Here is a 17,559-nt window from a genome sequence, read left to right as displayed (position 1 = left end):
CAAGGGCACGTACCTTGGTTGCAGGCTCAATTCCCTGCCCCTGTTGGGGCATACGGGAGACGACCAGTTGATGTTTCTCTCTCTCTCCCTTCCACTCTCTCTGAAAAGCAATGGAAAAAATATCCTCAGGTAGGATTAAAAAAAAAATCTAATATTTACTTACATAAGCTATTACAAAAGTATTGATTAACAGTGTGATATCATGAAATGAGTTACTGATTGTATACCATAGTATAAAATTTCTTGCCCTGGCCAGGTAGCTCAATTGGTTAGAGCATCATCCTGATATGCCAAGGTTGCAGGTTTGATCCCTGGTCAGGGCACATACAAAAATCAACCAAAGGGGCAGGGGGAGATAGAAGAAGGTAAAGGGGATATAAATGGTGATGGAAGGGGACTCCACTTGGGGTGGTAAACACACAATACAATATACAGATGATGTATTGTAGAATTGTATACCTGAAATCTGTATAATTTTATTAACCAATGTCACTCCAGTAAGTTCAATAAAAAATCCACCAATGGATGCATAAACAATTGAAACAAATCGATGTTTCTCTTTCCTTTCCTCTATCCTTTATCAACAAATAAGAAAAAATTTAAAACAAAACAAAAAATCTTGGATTTTGATTGTTATTTTAGCCTTACCTCTGTCATAAACTCCCCATGCGACACCAAGCCATTTTCTCTGTGCTTCAGTTTACTAATGAGTCAAATAAAAATGACATCTTTGGGAGAAAACCATCTTGAATGAAAACATAAATGCCAAGGGCTTAGTACCCACATTAGAAATGTAGAGGTCTCCTCTTACAGTTGAGGTTTATTCTTGTGATTATACCAGGTAGCTGTTTTATTTTAATTGTAGTTACTATTTTTTTTTAATATTTCAATTTCAGTTTACATTCAATATTTTTTATTAGTTTCAGGCAGTTAGCAGTTTTCTCTACTATACATTGCTGTGATTTACCCTGTTTTTCAGGACACAACTCTTAAATATCTTGGGAGGATACTGAATTAGTGAAGGAGCTCAAGATAATCCCCTTTTGTTATAACTACAAAGAATAGCCAGTATTGATGAAACGATAACGAGTGCGTTGGATCAACTTAAGTCCATCAAAATATAACATTAAAATGGTAAGAATGGGAAAGGAGCTTGGAATAAAACTATATGAATATATGCCCAAAGTACTGACTTATTAATTGAAATATTCTCTTCAGATTCATATAAAATTAAATGAAGTTATCTGTTCTATTAAAAATCAGTGATCCAAACGAAAGTAAATATTTGCCTGTTGATGAGAGAGGGAGGAAGTGAGAAAGAGAGGAGAGGTCCTCGTGACTCATCACATTAAAATAATCTAGGTAAACCTATCAAGAGAGACAAACTAAACCCCAGGAGTGCCTGTGTGTAGCTGTGCATGGCAATTCCAGTTGTTATCAGACTCTTGTATGAACAATCCCAGGTCCTATGTTGTTGGTGCACAGATTTCATTTAAGCCAAAGAAGAGGATGATGACAACTCTACACCCCCCCCCCCCAAAAAACAACAACACTCCACAAAAATAAAATCAGTTTCAAGACAAGCCTGAAGGCAATTTGCTCATCAAAAATAAGTGTATGTGCCACCTGGTGGCGAGGCAGTCAAATGTGCATTCTAGCCAGCTGACTGCATATATTGAGTAGTTATTAAACAATTCCAACATCTGTGTCTCTCTCCAAACGAACAGCCAAAGTGCAAACACAGGGAGGGAAAGGACATAATGAAGGAGCAGTAAGGACAGGGCATCCACATTGGCGTGTCCAGATGAGTCAAATCAGCCTCCTTTTCATTAACCGTAAGTCCCTCAATCCTCTGTCCCATTGGCTTTTCATGCGTCTTCCAACTGGGTGCAGAGGAGGGTAACTGGGAGAGAGTAAGTTAAAGAAGGAGGAGAGGGAGGGAGGTAGCCAAGTGATGACTGTAGTGATCAACTCCAGAACTGTGGGCTCTTTTGCCCATGTTGTCCATTGTCTCAGATACTCCCGGACCCACTTAAGAATTTATTATAGCAAAACCATGGCAGCCTATTTAGAATATAAGAATCATCCATGGAGTCAGATTGATGATGCATCTTTCTGGTCTAACAATCTGTGATGGGCGTGCAAGGGGCCTATGGTTACTCCACTGGAATCATATCATCCAAACAGTATCAGCTTCCACTCTGAAGTGCTGACTGTGCATCAGGAACTGTGCTCATCACTTTACATCTCATTTAATCCACATACCACCTCTCTGCTGTATGTGTGTCTGGGTTTGAGCCTTTCTCCAATCTCGCAGATTTCCCAGCTTTGCTTTCTCCTGCGGCCCTAACCTACCACCCAGGAATTTCATGTAACCCTCCTTAGCTCCCCTCCTTTTATTTTAATGTATAAAATGAGCTGCAAAACTGCCATTCTCCAGAGCATTTTCTTAATCTGTTGAGATTTTGCATCCCAGCAATTGTCAATTTGACTCATATAATCTCAGAAATATTCTCCACAGCCCCGCCTGGGTGACTCAGTGGTTGAGCATCGACTATGATCCAGCAGACCTCGGTTCTCTTCCTGGGCAGGTAGGGTTAGGACCGTCCAATGTGCCAAATAAAATTATGGGGCACTGAGTTACATCTGAATTTTGGTACGTCTCTTACAGTAAAAACCTAGTCGTTATTTCTGTGAAATTCAAAGTAAACTGGGCATCCTGTATTTTATCCCAGAACCCTAGGTAGGGTAGCAGGGGTGGGGCGGGAGTTGGAAGATCCGCATTTAGATGGGGCATTGGAAGGAGGAGGCCTCCGGGCCCTTCTGGCGGGAGAATAAAGCCCATGACAGGTGCCGTGTGTGCCGCCAGCAGCCAGACCCCACCAAGCCCGTATAGCGAGAGTGCCACGGGTCTCTGCTGGAACCCCCGCCCAGGATTTGGGGGTCTGGAAAGCTCGAGATGACATGAAATGTCTCGTGTTTGCCTCCTAAAGAGCCCTGAAGCCACTGCGCAGGCCAGAGGCAAGCCTCCCGACACCAAGATGGCGCCCGCGGCGGCTGCCAGCTTCCAAGATGGCGGCGCGAGCCCGCGCCTGCGCCCGCGCTCCCGGGCTGCCCAGCCTCGGCCTGACGCCGGCCGGGAGCGCGACTCGCGTCGTCGTTCGCCGGTTGCCCTTCGGCCTGGGTGGTGGTCCCGGCCGCTGCCCCGCGCCATGTGGCTCCCCGGCTGGTGGCAGGTACTGCTGTGGGTGCTGGGGCCTCCCGCCCGCGGCCAGGAGGGTGAGTGCCGGCCGGGGCTGCGGCTGGGGGCGGCAGGCGGCGGTGCGCGACACGACGGGGCGGAGTGGAGGCCCGTCCGGGCGACGGTCTTACCTGCGCGAAGGCCCGCGGCGCGCGCCTCCGGGGGATAGGGGTCCCCTATCCCGGCCCGCGCTGGGAGGGACCGCGGGGCGGGGAGGCCCGGTGTGACCGGGTCACGTTCAGGTCCCCTCAGCAGACGACCGTCAGTCGGGAGTGACCGTGTACTAGCGCTCACCGAGGCACTTTGTTATTCGTCGTGATAATGGTAACGAAGAGCCGGCGTCGGTGCTGCCCTTGCTAGGAGCCGGGAATTGAGCGTAGCGCCTCCCTTCCTTGTTTCACGCGGTCCTCCCAGCGACCCTGTGAGCCAGGTTTCTTTCCTAACTCCCCTTTCCTGGTGGAGACCGGGAGCTCAGGGAGGCCAGGCAGTCTGCCTGGGTTTGCCCGTCTGGAAAATGGCAGAGCCTGTCTCTCTGACTTGCAAAGCCCACGCTTTACTTTGCACCCTGCTCTACCACTTTCTTAAGAAGCTCACTCTTGCTCATGTGCCTGTATGAAGAACAGATGACAGAAACACAGGAGACACCCCCTTCTCCCCCCCCCCAGGGCATGCTCTCAGGGACCCCTCAGGCTGGGAGGGCAGCCACCCTGGAGGCATGGCTGGGTCCAGGAGTGGAGGCCTTCCTCTCCTTGCTCTTTCACCCCACTCTTATGGTCCTATCAAAGTCCACACTCTTTGTGACCTTGCTTGTCATTCCAAACGGGAATAGGCAGGTCTTTCCCTGGGTATCCTGGTCAAGGCAGAGCAGCAGACTTGCTGAGCCGGGAGAAAGCTGAGGAATAGTTACAGAATTACCATTAATGAAAGCACTCACTGTGGGCCAGGTGCTGTGCTTAGGGCTTTATGAGCATCATCTTATTTAATGTTTAAATGCTTGTGAAGTAGATGTTGTTATCGTCACTGTTTTATAGATGAGTAAACTGAGACGCAGCATCAATAAGACTTTTGCCAATGTCAAACAATCACGAGTTGAGGAGCCACGATTGAAGCCCAGGTCTGCCCGATTTCACAGTTAAATCTCTGTACTACCCTTCTGTCACTACCCTTAACCTCCAGCCTCAGAAAGGGGACAGCATGTGCCGGATGTCTTCTGTTTGTCTCCCAGATCATTCTCAAGCTTTCTCCATCCTGCTCTGTACCCTGAGTAGCTGCCTTGTATGCAGTAACAATGTTCTCTTCTGCCTTCTGGCTTCCTTTGGGTTGGAATGAGGGGAGAGAGAAGTCAGGGGATTGATTTTCTTAGCTTCCTCCCTCAGTGGTTATCGCAGGTTGGCTTTGTCCCTCCACTGGAAGTCATAGCTTCTGAAAGTCTGTCCTTGCTGTTTCAAGGTTCTGTGACTGTGGCCTCTGGCCACTTAAGACCTATCAGTGGTAACTGGTTTACCCTCTACTGTTACTGGCCCTGGAGTTTATCAGTTTTTGTTTTCTCTACACCCAGTCCACATGGTGGTGGTTCCATTATGAGCTTTCCTCGAATTATCCAAGTTAAATGTGCTTTCTGTTTCTTTGTTGATTCAGGGGACTGACTTATTGTTGCATTCAGGGAGTCTACCTTGCAGTCAGGGTCATATTCATGTAGACCTGAGGATAACACCAGTCATGGGGTGGGTCACTGGTCATCATGGCCAGGCTGTGAATGGGGTAAGGACCTAGGAACCTTCACCAGCTGGTTTCTTTTCAGGGTGGCTGAAAATCTCAGACTTTTTAAAAAAAATTAAAATTTCAATTACAGTTTATATTCAGTTGTTTTGTATTAGTTTCAGGTGTACAGCGTAATGGTTAGATAATTATATACTTTACAAAGTGGTCCCCCCTGATATTTCAAATACCCATCTGGCACTGTACATAGTTATTACAATAGTACTGACTTATGTTTCCTATGCTCTACATCCTCGGGACCATTTTGTGACTACCAATTTGTAGTTCCTAATCCCTTCACCTTTTTCACCTAGCCCCACAACCAATTTCAAGGTTTTTTTCTGCAGTGGACATCACTGACAGATTAACAACTGGAAGTGGCAGTTGTCAAGGTGTTAAGGAATGGGAGGTAACTCCTGGCTTCAACACACCCATGCCTGTCCTCACTAGACAGTCAACTAGCAGATTCTTACTGAGTGTCCATCATATGCCATGTACTGTGCTGGGCACTGATGGTACAGTGGTGAGCAGACAGAGAAACAGGCCTGTCTTTCTGCCTGATGGGGAAGGCAGGCATTAAATGGCTACAAATAAGTAAATTACAAGAGTGGAAAATGCTTCAAGATGAGTTCCAGGGCATTACTGGATGTTGTAATGGGAGGCCCCTCTGGTCTGAGGGTCAGAGAAGGTGAAGTTCATCTCACACAGGTGAAGTTTAGGGTGAGATCTGAAGGATCAGTCGGATTTGCCAGAAGAAGAGGGGGTAGAGGGCTTTTCTGACAGAGAAACAGCCCTCAGGACAGCTCTGAGGAAGGTGGAGGAGACAATGAATAATCAGGGACCAGAAATGCCTGGTGGCACCAGTTGAGAGTGTGGATACAGGCCACATCATGAGGAGCCTGGTATCCATGCTATAGAACACAGACTCATTCACAGGGCAGGGGGAGGTCATTGAAAAGATTTTAGCAGGGGAGTGAAATGATTAGATTTATCTTTAACTTTCAGTTCCAGTTGGGTTGCTGTGAGAAGCAGGGTTGGAATGGTGGGGGGTGGATAGAGGGCCAACCGCAGAGACCAGTTAGGTAGTTACAGCAATTGTCCAGGTAAGAGATGGCTGTGGCCTTGGCTGAGGGGTATGAGTGAGGATGGGAGAAGTGGATTGATCCAGAATGTATTTAGCAGAGGAATTAATAGAACTTAGTTATGATGCCTATCCATCTCTTTCTAAACATCAGTCATCATCATCATCATCATCACTATCATCACTGCAGCCATTTATGGAGTCCTACTATGTGCCAGGCACCATACACATCTTTTCTCATTTAATCTGCACAGTAGCACTGTGAATTTCTGCATTTCAGTGGTATTTTCTCCACCTGTTAGATGCTCACACTGAGTATTTCCTGTGGAAAGTATAGGTTGCTGCCCCTTCAACCCCTGGCTGTTTTCTGGCCTTGCACAGTTAGCTCCCCTGCCATAGAAGCCATTGTGATAAAACCTGCTGCTGGTAGCCTTCTGAGAAAAACTGGAACAGTGAGAAGGAGCTGACCTAGGCTAGAGTTCCCCAGCAGAGTTCACATGGTGCCTCCACCCTTGTTCTCCAGACATTTTCCTTGCTGCCAGTAATGCAATAATTTTCATTTTATGCATAAATCAAGCCACAATCTGCTTGTTTAGGTTAAGAAACAATCTTTTTTTAAAGGTACATTACCATGGGAGGGTTCAGTGGCTCTTGAATGGTAGGTCATTTCTATCTTAGTGTGGAAAAATTCAGTGTTTTCTTTCTTCCTAATGCCTAAATGAAAACAATGGTACCTGAGGCCATATGATTTATTTTTTCCTAATCTGTACTGTCTACTTAAGTATCTTCACAGGGGGGAAAACTCCTGAACTTAAAATACTAGCTCTCTGCATCAATCAGACTCTTTTGATTTTCTGTGGGGACATCCATACTTTTTTTGTATAAGGGAGATTAGAGATAACCAGATTCTAATTTGTGTCAGGCTGTTGGCAGTCTCCATGTACTGACTGGCCCTGGAATGTTGATTGGGTTCAGAGAGAGCAGCTCTCTGCAGAGCTGGGCATTTGGGAGTAGGGTTAACTACTTTGTTCTTCTCCAGACTTCTAGCCTCTCTGGCTTCATTTCCTGCTCTGTCTTGTGGACAATCCAGCAAAAAAATTTGTTTTTTCTTCTGATTATTCAAGCAGTACATGCTAATCAATGAAAGGCTGTAGAAACACCACCAATGTGGAGCCCACCCCCACCAGATTTGTAGAGAGCTCCTTACCCAGGCACCCAGCCCCTTTTGTCAAAGCTCCACCTTGCTAGCGAAGCTCTGTACTCTGCCATATCTAACCTATATTGTCACTTCTTCCTCCTTACATGCTTTCCCATTAGCTTTATATAACTTTAAGTTTCTCCTATGTCCTAAAAACCAAAACAGAAACCTCCCTTAGCCCCTTGCCGGCCCATAGCAACTACCCCATTTTTCTTGTCCCCCTTCATAACTAGACTTTCAAAAATAATTGTATGTATTTATCCATGTAGTTACTATTTCCAGTGCTCTTCATTCTTTTGTGTGGATCCATGTTCCATTTGGTATCATTTTTCTTCTGCCTGAAGGAGTTCCCTTAAAATTCTTGTCATGTGAGTCTGCTGGTGATGAATTCTTTCACCTTCTGTATGTCTGAAAAAGTATTTATTTTGCCTTTGTTTTTGAAAGATATTTTTGCTGGGTATAGAATTCTAATTTTATAATTTTGTTCTTTTCAGTACTTTAAAGTTATTATTTCTTCAAATACTTTTTCTGTCCCCCCTACTACTTACTGTCTTTCAGAACCTCCAATTGTCTGTACATTAGGCCACTTGAAGTTGTCACACAGCTCACTGATGCTCTTAATTAATTTTTTGGATACTTATTTTCATTGTATGTTTAATTTGGTAGGTTCTATTGCTATGCCTTTAAGTTCACTACTCTTTCCATCTGCAATGTCTAATCTGAAATTAATCCCATCCAATGTAGTTTTCATTTCAGGCATTGTAGTTGTAATCACTAGAATTACAATTTAAAAAAATTATCTTATGTTTCTGCCCGAGCCTGTTTGGCTCAGTGGTTAGAGTGTCAGCCTGAGCACTGAAGGGTCCCAAGTTCGATTCCAGCCAAGGGCACGTACTTCGGTTGCAGGCTCAATCCCCGGCCCCTAGTTGGGGTGGGTGCAGGAGGCAACTGATGTGTGTCTTTCACATTGATGTCTCTGTCTCTGTCTCTCCCTCTTCCCTCTCTCCATCTCTCCCTTTCTTCATCTCTCCCTCTCTACCCCCTTCCACTCTCTCTGAAAAGCAACGGAAAAAATATCCTCAGGTGAGGATTTAAAAAAAAAAGTTAAAAATTATCTTATGTTTCTATATCTACTTAACTTTTTTTTTACCCTTACCTGAGGATCTTTCTTTAAAATTGATTTTAGAGAGAGAGAGGAAAGGGGAGAGAGAGAGGGAGAGAAACATCGATTGGTTGCCTCCGGTACGCACCCTGACCAGGGATCAAACCCAACCCTGGGTATATGACCTGACAAGGAATTGAACTTGCAGCCTTTCAGTGTATGGGATGATGCTCCAGCCAGCTGAGCCACTCCGGCCAGGGCTATCTACTTAACTTTTGAACTCATGTTACACAGTTACAGTTACTGTTTTAATATCCTTGTCTAATAAATATGACAACTGTGCAAGTTCTGGGTCAGTTTCAATTGGTTGATTATTCTCCTTAATATGAGTCATATTTTCCTGCTTCTTTGTATGCCTCAAAATCTTTGATTGGATGCCAGATATAAATTTCACCTTGATGAGTGTTGTATATTTTAGTATTCCTATAAATGTTCTTGAACTTTGTTCTGGAGTGCAGTTAAGGTTAACCTCTGAAAGTTAAGCTGCTAAAAACAATTCAACCGTTGCTTTTAAGGTTTGCTAGATAGGAGCAGAGCTGTACTTGCTTCAGGGTTAATTGTGCCCCACTACTGAGGCAAGCCCCTTTTGTGTACTCTACCAAGTGCTCCACGAAATATGAGGTGTTCCAGTCTAGCTGGTGGGTACAGGTACTATTCCCAGCTCTGTGTGAGTGATGGGTACCGTTGCCTCTAATACATTTGGATGGTTCTTTCCCTGGCTTTGGGTAGTCACATGCATGTGCTGACCAGTCTACTTGAAGGGGCCCCTCTGCAGATCTCCAGAGTTTGCGCCCTGCAGGTCTCCCAGCTCCAGTATTCTCTCATGCAAACTCTACCTTCCTTGGTTTCCTACCCCCAGCTCCATTTCCTCAACTCATTGAGTCCTCTGGGCTCTGCCTGTGTTCCCCCTCCCCACATCACAGTGGGAACTCCCTCAGACAGTAAGCTAGATCAGTTGTAGGGCTCTCCTTATTTGCTTCCTGTTTCTCAGGGATCACTGCCCTTCATTGCCTGATAACTGGTCTTCTGAAACTGTTGTTTCACATATTTGACTGTTCTTTGGTTTGCTTTAGGTAGGGCAGATCTTGTCCTTGTTACTACATCTTAGCCAGAGGCAGAATGTTTTTCAATTGCTGAATGAATCTGCCGATCTCTATGGGAATATTCTTTAAGACCTTATATGAATGTGTATACCTTAGGAAGCTCCCAGATCCCTCCCTAGCTCTGTAGCTAGTTGGTTATTCATGATCTGGTGACATGCTGGTGGGTTGGCAGAGTTCTTTACCCAGCTGATGGCTCCCCAGCTACATGGTGAGCTGGTGTGGTGCAGCTGGCCTCATTTGTTTCCCCTAGTCAGTGCCTGGCATAGAGTCTGGCAGCTATTGCTGAGTTAATGAGAGTTGGAGGGCAGAAGTCTTTGTTAGAGAGATGAGTGGAGGTTGCTAAATGGACATACAAGACTGCCCAGGACTCTTATCTGAGCATTTTACCGTTGCCCTAGCTAGTGGCTCCAAAGTGGGAGGAGAGTTCTCCTTTTCTCCCTCCTGCTGCTCCTGCACTGCTGGTTGCTCCTAGACCACTTCTTACTAGCTGCGTGCCATTGGGCATTATGCTGAACCATTCTGTGCCTCAGTTGGGCCTCAGTTGGTCATTGTTAAGTGGCGGTAATAACCTTTGTCCTGCCTATCTCACAGAACTGTTATAATGTGTGCAACTGTGCTTTGCCATAGTAGAATCTTCCATAAAGCCATCATTATTTTCTTTTTCTTTTTTTAATCCTCACCCAAGGATATTTTTTCCATTGCTTTTCAGAGAGAGTGGGAGAGAGAGAGAGAGAAAGAGAGAGAAACATCGGTGTGAGAGAGACATATCGATTGGTTGCCTCCCAAATGCGCCCTGATTGGGGCCAGGGATCCAGCCTGCAACTGAGGTACGTGCCCTTGGCTGAAATCGAACCTGGGGCACCCTTCAGTCCGAGGGCCGACGGTCTAACCACTGAGCAAAACTGGCTAGGGCATCATCATTTTCTTGGATATTATTCTTATCAAACAAGCAAAAATGTTAAAATGTTTATATTATATTTCCTCAGTGGGTGGCCACCAGAATGTTTTTACTTATAATTCACATGGTAAGCAGCAGGTTTTGCTTGAAGCTATGTATTTGTCCACTTATTTATTTGGCATCATTAATCTAGTACCTCCTTGAGACCTTCTTCATGACCTAGAGAATGGTGGGGGCCCTCTGGTAGTTTAATAGGAAGGATAGCCTTTTTCTCTGTAGGGGAAAATTTCATATTTGAGGAGAACTGTAATTCTTTGGGGTTCATGTATTTGGAAGTCAAATATGACTGTGAACATGCTGGCATGCTTTAATTGCAGAGGAAAGTGGTCACATATGGTCAGGGGAGAAGCCTGCCCCTGCTCTCCAGATGGGGGCTGTGTACATGAGTGAAGAGGAGCCCTCACATGGCCCAATGGGCCCGGACATGTCAGCAGAAGAGGCCGATGCAGTGCTGGGGCTGGACACCGAAGGCGACCACATGGTGATGCTGTCTGTGATTCCTGGGGAAGCTGAAGACAAACTGAGCTCAGAGCCTATTGGTGGTACCTGTGAGGCTGGAGGGAACGAAGTCTCTGGGTACGACCTTCGGGAGAGCCTCTTTTCTCTGGACAGCGCTGGAGCCAACATCCCAGATAGAGAAGAGGAGGATTACACGGAGCCAGAAGCAGTGGAAGCTGACCCGGCCCCCACAGAGGACTCCAATCACACCGACAGCCAGAAATCTCCCAAGGTCAACTGCGAGGAGAGAAATGTCACCGGGCTAGAAAATTTCACCCTAAAAATTTTAAATATGTCACAGGTAATAAAAAATGACTTAGTACTTTTCTTCTTTTCAGCACATCAGTTTTTCGATATAAGACTCTATCATAAACTTTCAAATGAAGGATGGTAATCTTTTTTTTTTTTTTTAATATATCTTTATTGATTTCAGAGAGAGGAAGGGAGAGGGAGAGAGAGAGATAGAAACATCAATGAGAGAGTCACTGATCAGCTGCCTCCTGCACGCCCCCGACTGGGGCTTGAGCCCGCAACCTGGGCATGTGCCCTGACCGGGAATCAAACCTTGATCTCCTGGATCCTAGGCCGACGCTTAACCGCTGAGCCACGCCGAGCCAGGCGAGGATGGTAATCTTCATCATATTGTAAGTAGGATAGTGTTCAGTGGCTGCATCATGAGAATGGATATAACTAGTGTCCATTATGCTTTTTTGGCAACTTCAACCTAGTCATCCTTGGGGTAGTCTCACCGCCAAGCTTCATGATAAAAATCCCAGTGGACATCAGAATCATAACAGAAGCCAGTTAAAAAAAACTGAATTATAAAAAAAAATCTGAATGACTAAAATCGTAATTTAGCAGTGTTTAGATTAGTAATGCCCCTGGGAAGTATGTTATACTGAGGAAAAGTTTTTTCATCCAAAGAGTGTGAATCCAGTTTTTACTCTTGAGTGACTGATGCAACAATTGTCCTAAACCCAGCCATGCTCTTCCAGCTAGTTGGGTAAATAGTGATTCCAAAGAAAATACCCGGATAAAGACTGATAGCTTTCTGTAGGATAGTTATGTCAGATAGCAGCATGAATGCAGAGAAGTCGGATCTCTGAAAGCTGTGACTGCTTTTTTTTTTTTATCCTCACCTGAGGCTAAGTTTATTGATTTTAGAGAGAGAGGCAGAGAGAGAGAGGAATCGATGTGAGAGAAAAACATCAACCAGTTGCCCCATGCGCACCCCACACGGGAATTGAACCCAAAGCCTTTTTGGTGTATGGGATGACGCTCCAACCAACTGAGCCACCCAGCCAGGCTTGTGATTGCTTTTTTAAAATGAGGGCATGTATGGTGTGTTGAGCACATGTAGCCCCCCCACAAGTTCAGGGTCAGCGCTGGCCTCACACCGTCCCCCAGTGCCTGGTAAACACCGTGCCTCAGCTCTGCGGAACTTGTCTCACAGGTGTCACACACATGACCAGGATAGAGCAGTTTAAGCAGTCTGAGGTAGGGTGGTGGCAGGGATGGTGGTGCACTTTTGACCTGAACTAACCTTTGGCCAAATACATTGATACAACTGCTTAGTACAGACTGGGATCTACTGAGATGATAGTTTGGGCCTGAGATCACAATGCTTTAATAATACCATTAGATTGTGTGAGATGTCCAATTCAAAGGTTGGGACAGTGGCCTGTACCCTGTGAGTACCTAGTATTTGAATGGATAAATTATGAAAAATATCAAAATTGCTCTACAGTAATATTAAATAGCTCAGAGGAAAACTTATAACTTGTCATTTGATAGTACTTTTCTGCTGACTGATGGATGTATGTGGTTCAAAATCCAAAAGTTTTTAAGGGGATACACTGGTCTTCTTCCTCCCCCACCCTCCCCTCCTTGTCCTTTTTCTTGGGTATCCTTCCAGAAAAGTGTACATTTACTGCTGACTTTAACACTTGTTTCTTTTACCGCAGGACCTTATGGATTTTCTAAACCCCAACGGTAGTGACTGCACGCTAGTCCTGTTTTATACCCCTTGGTGCCGATTTTCTGCCAGTTTGGCCCCTCATTTTAATTCTTTGCCCCGGGCATTTCCAGCTCTTCATTTTTTGGCCCTGGATGCATCTCAGCATAGCAGGTATCTTCCCTCGGATGGGTTTCCATCTCACCCTTGGAGATGACATGGCAGTTGTTGGAGGTGTTAATTAGTTAAGTGAAAAGCAGAGGAGGCAGGTTGTGAGCCTTGCAAAGGGATTGAAGGAAGGGAAAGGCAAATGCAAGTGAGTAGTGAGGAATGTTGACTGAGGATGCTGATGGCTCACTTTATAGAGGCCCCTTTTGAGGAAGGAGGACTCTTCTTTATGTGGTGGCAGGGGAGCAGCTGGAGGACTTTCTAGGATCCTGGCCAGAATGAATTAGCAAAATCACATCACAAGTAGGATCTTCCTTTGTGACTTTCATCTTCAGTTTAGGTCCCCATCCCTAGCAGCCTAACTCTCAGCATCCCCATTCTGTCTACTTAGGATTTCTCTTTTCTTTCTTTCCTTCTTTCTTACATTTGTTTATGCATGAAGATGCCTTAGTAGACATTCAATAAGTCAATTTAATGAATTAATTTAGCCCTTTAAAATGACTTTTATCCTTGTTTTAGATTTGTATATTGTTCAGTGGGCTTTTGTCTTTTTTAAGTGTTCAATAAGTTACTGAGAACTCTGTTGAGATAGTATACATTTCCCCTAAATATTGTGACTGTGCCTGGGTTATAAACTGTGTGCACCCCTCATCCTCTAAATCAGATGCTCCTTAACAGGTCACAACAAAGTTTTGTGTGTGAACGAATTTGGAAAGGTTGGACGATCGTCAGGTTGGTGGTAAAAATGAAGTTGAATAAAACTTGATTAATTTGTGCTCTAATGATTTTTGGTGTGAGAAAGGTAACTGCCAGTGTTTACCTGAAACTGAAACTGTTTATTAAGAAAGACATTGCCCAACAAATTAGTAATTCTCACAGGGCTTCATGGAAATATCTAAGTGGCCTGGCCTAAGAGAACAGATTGATGGAAAGGACAGTCCAGGTTAACGTCCAGCTTTGAGTGGGCCCTCCACTGCGTCCAGGCCGGCAGAGCTGGCTCCAGCACCTGTTCTCTTTGGTTTTGGGTCTGGTACTGTGACCCCCACCCCCAACCCCCATTTCCTTCAGGCTTTTATCTGCTTTGTTCCTTCATCTCTATGCATCTTTATCAGTGTCTGGTATGGAACCTTAATTATGGGGAATAAAGGATACTTGTTCTTATTATATGGCTGGTGTGGGACATGAGCTTGTCTCATATGTTAATATTTAAGTTACAGCATGTTTATAAAAGAAAAATCCTGATTATCCAGTATTACTAATGGGGGAAACTGAAGCTTAAAGAGGTTTAGTAATCTGCAGGTTACACAGATTACTTGGTTCAGTAGCAGAACTGAGGCTTGAACCCAGAGTGTTTTGATTTGGAGCTCATACCACTGCTCTGTATTATATAAAGGTGAAACAAAACCTCACAGGTCATATTACTTCTCAATCATCCTGCCCTAATTGTGAACTTCCTGGTGTGTTTGTTAGATCATAGATTTCTTTGTGCCAACTTACCAAATTAATTGCTTACCATAAGTTGAATCTTTTATGAGGGATGGAGGTGAGCATTCTGGAGAGTTTGAAATGTCTTCTGTCAAGTAAATTGACACAGTGTGCTTTGTCCACGAGGTAGAATTTTTTGATCTGGCAGTTAGGAATTTACATAGTGAATAATTATGTCATGTGTAGTTCCATATTGTAATAGAAAGCACCTCAGCAGAACAGAAATGCCTTCAACCATGACCCATAAGGAAGGAGATCAGAAACAACTATAAGTTTGGAGTTTGAATATCAGAAACTTCCACACAAAACCGATCTTGTCTCATTTATTGCCATCCATTCTCATATGGTAATTGTGTGAGAAAGCCCACTGTTAATTCAGGTTTTCTGACCTTTCCTTGTAGCCTATCTACCAGGTTTGGCACTGTAGCTGTTCCAAACATCTTGTTATTTCAAGGAGCTAAACCAATGGCTAGATTTAATCATACAGACCGAACATTGGAAACACTGAAAATCTTCATTTTTAACCAGACAGGTATGTAGAAGTAATACACTGTAGAAGATGACATTTTATTGCTGGGGATATATGTGCCTTCTGTGGGTTCTGATCTGCTATTTAAGTGTGAAGGATTTAAGATTGGTATGAGATGTAAAACTTCTCTTCTAATGAACTGTTAGGCACCTGTTAAATGTCTCCCAATCAGTAACAAGCATGACATGAATAGGTAATTTTAAAATGATTAAAGATACTTTAAAAAACAAAACAAAACAGCTTTGAGATAGAATTCACATACCATACACCTGGAGATATTAATTTTTAAATCCATTTTTCATTTGAGTATAAAATTTACATACCATGCAAAATACTCCAGAAAGATCTGTAGAGGGTGTGTTTTCTATCTGATTTGAAACAGTTGATTTCTCTTGCAGGTATAGAAGCCAAGAAAAATGTGGTGGTAACTCAAGCCGACCAAATAGGCCCTCTTCCCAGCACTTTGATGAAAAGCGTGGACTGGTTGCTTGTATTTTCCTTATTCTTCCTAGTTAGTTTTATTATGTATGCTACCATTCGAACTGAGAGCATTCGGTGGCTAATTCCAGGCCAAGAGCAGGAACATGCGGAGTAGGGATGGACTGAAAGAAGTTGGAAAGAGGAATCTCAATCCTTCATTCAGAAATTAGTGCTGCAATTTCATACATTTTCTCCAGTGAAGAGTTGACTTACAACTTCGAAGAATCATGTGTTCGTTGAATTGTTGAATGTGTAAAAAAAATTATAAACTGGTGTTTTAACTAGTATTGCAATAAGCAAATGGAAAAATACTCAGAATTCACCATTCTTGTTTTTACTGCTTGAACATAATCCAGTATTTTAAGGGAGAATCCAGTTTGAAATGTGAAGATGTATTTTGGTGGAAAAATGAGTAGAGTGACAATCTGCTTACTATATAGGAGGCAGAATAGGACTTTCAGATTAGTTTTAGAAAACTCTTGATTCCTTAAATGTCTAGAAGGTTGTTTTTTTGTTCATTTGCAGTTTCTCTCTCAGACTTTAAGCAAGAAAGTGTTATGGGAAAAATAAACTAGAATTGATGTGTGACCTTGTAAGTAGCAACTGATGGGAAAATAAAACGAGTCAAATATCCTGTTTTTTTGTGATCTCTAATTTCACTAAAAGAATTTGAAATGGTTTAAGAAGTTTTTTCTGGGTAAGGCAGATGTTAGGAGAAAGTATATGTTATCATAACTGAAGCTTTTTAGTATCAGTTCTGTGCTAAAGCATAACTTTAGTCATAGTTATCTAACCAGCATGTATTAATTGAACCTTAAAATGTTAGCACTGTGTTAGGTTTAGTGAGGGCCAAAAGAAATATAAAACACTGTTCTTGCCCACAAGTTTATTCTAGTCTAGTTTTAGGATACATGTAGAAAACAGATAACATGTAATTTATACAAACTTTTTGAAAAGCTATTTCTAAACGATCTCTTAAATTCAGGTATGACAGCTGATCACATGATGATAAATTGCTTTTATACTGATTGTTTCTTCTATTTTAGAGGATTAATTTCATAAGGCACCCTAAATTCTATGGAAATAGAACCTTAGATGAATCTTCTTAGTGTTATATTGGATAGCTTAAAACTTTATCTTCATGTGGACAGCTATGGCTGGGGTAGTCACCAGTAGGAGGGGGCTGTGGCTCAGAATAGTACCATTATTATGTCCACTTTATCTAAATCCCTCACATGTATCTTCTGAGTGCCTACTGTGTGCCGCGCCTGTGGTACTTTCAGCCAGCACTGCTAGCCAGGTTTTCCAGATTATTTTATCTAGGCAAATACAGATGAGCCAGCTTGCCCAGGGCAACACAAAGCACAACTTAAGATTCGAACCTAGGGCGCCCAGACCTGCAGAACCCCGACCTGAATCACTACGGTTCACTGCACCCTCCCCCGCCCGCCCCGCCCCGCCCCGCCCCCGAGAGCACAGAGGGGAGTGGTCCTCGGGCGCCCGCCCGCCCGCCGCTAGTCCCTTCCGGTCCTTGCCCGTGACACGGTCCAGCAGGGAGCCCAGCACTGACAGGCCGGGAGTGCGCGGCGGCCAGAGGCTGGACCCCCCCCCCCCCCCCCCGAACAGCACAGCGGGAGGTCAACCCCACGCGCCGGGGGAAGCCCAGCGCCCTGCCAGCCGCTCACCTTCCCCGCACAGATGGGGGACCTACGAACTCGGGCAAAGGAGCCGCGGAAGGGCCGCCGAGGGGCGCCGAGCGGCGGCCTGCGGGGGCCTGCGGGGGCCTGCGGGGGCCTGCGGGGGCCTGCGGGGGCCTGCGGGGGCCTGCGGGGTGCGTCCGCCCGCTGCCAGCAGAGTTGGCACTGAAACTGTCGGGGGCCTTCCGGGGCCGGGCCACGCCTGGCCTGTGCGGCCGGGCCGGGCTGTTCCGGGCTGTTCCGGGCT

The 17,559-nt window shown here is 44.6% G+C and overlaps 1 protein-coding gene across 1 annotated transcript; it reads left to right on the top strand.

The window, feature by feature from the left end:
• Positions 1–2,780: 2,780 nt before the first annotated feature.
• Positions 2,781–16,251, top strand: TXNDC15 (thioredoxin domain containing 15). Its single transcript, XM_081136705.1, has 5 exons — positions 2,781–3,279; positions 10,819–11,300; positions 12,964–13,127; positions 15,008–15,138; positions 15,534–16,251. Exons 1-5 carry the CDS (start codon positions 2,970–2,972, stop codon positions 15,728–15,730), a joined length of 1,284 nt encoding a protein of 427 aa, XP_080992831.1. The 5' UTR covers positions 2,781–2,969; the 3' UTR covers positions 15,731–16,251.
• Positions 16,252–17,559: the final 1,308 nt, after the last annotated feature.

Source organism: Miniopterus schreibersii, assembly GCF_964146895.1.
Source record: "Miniopterus schreibersii genome assembly, chromosome: 4".
Lineage (NCBI taxonomy): Eukaryota > Metazoa > Chordata > Mammalia > Chiroptera > Miniopteridae > Miniopterus > Miniopterus schreibersii.
This window is presented reverse-complemented; position numbering and strand designations above follow the sequence as displayed.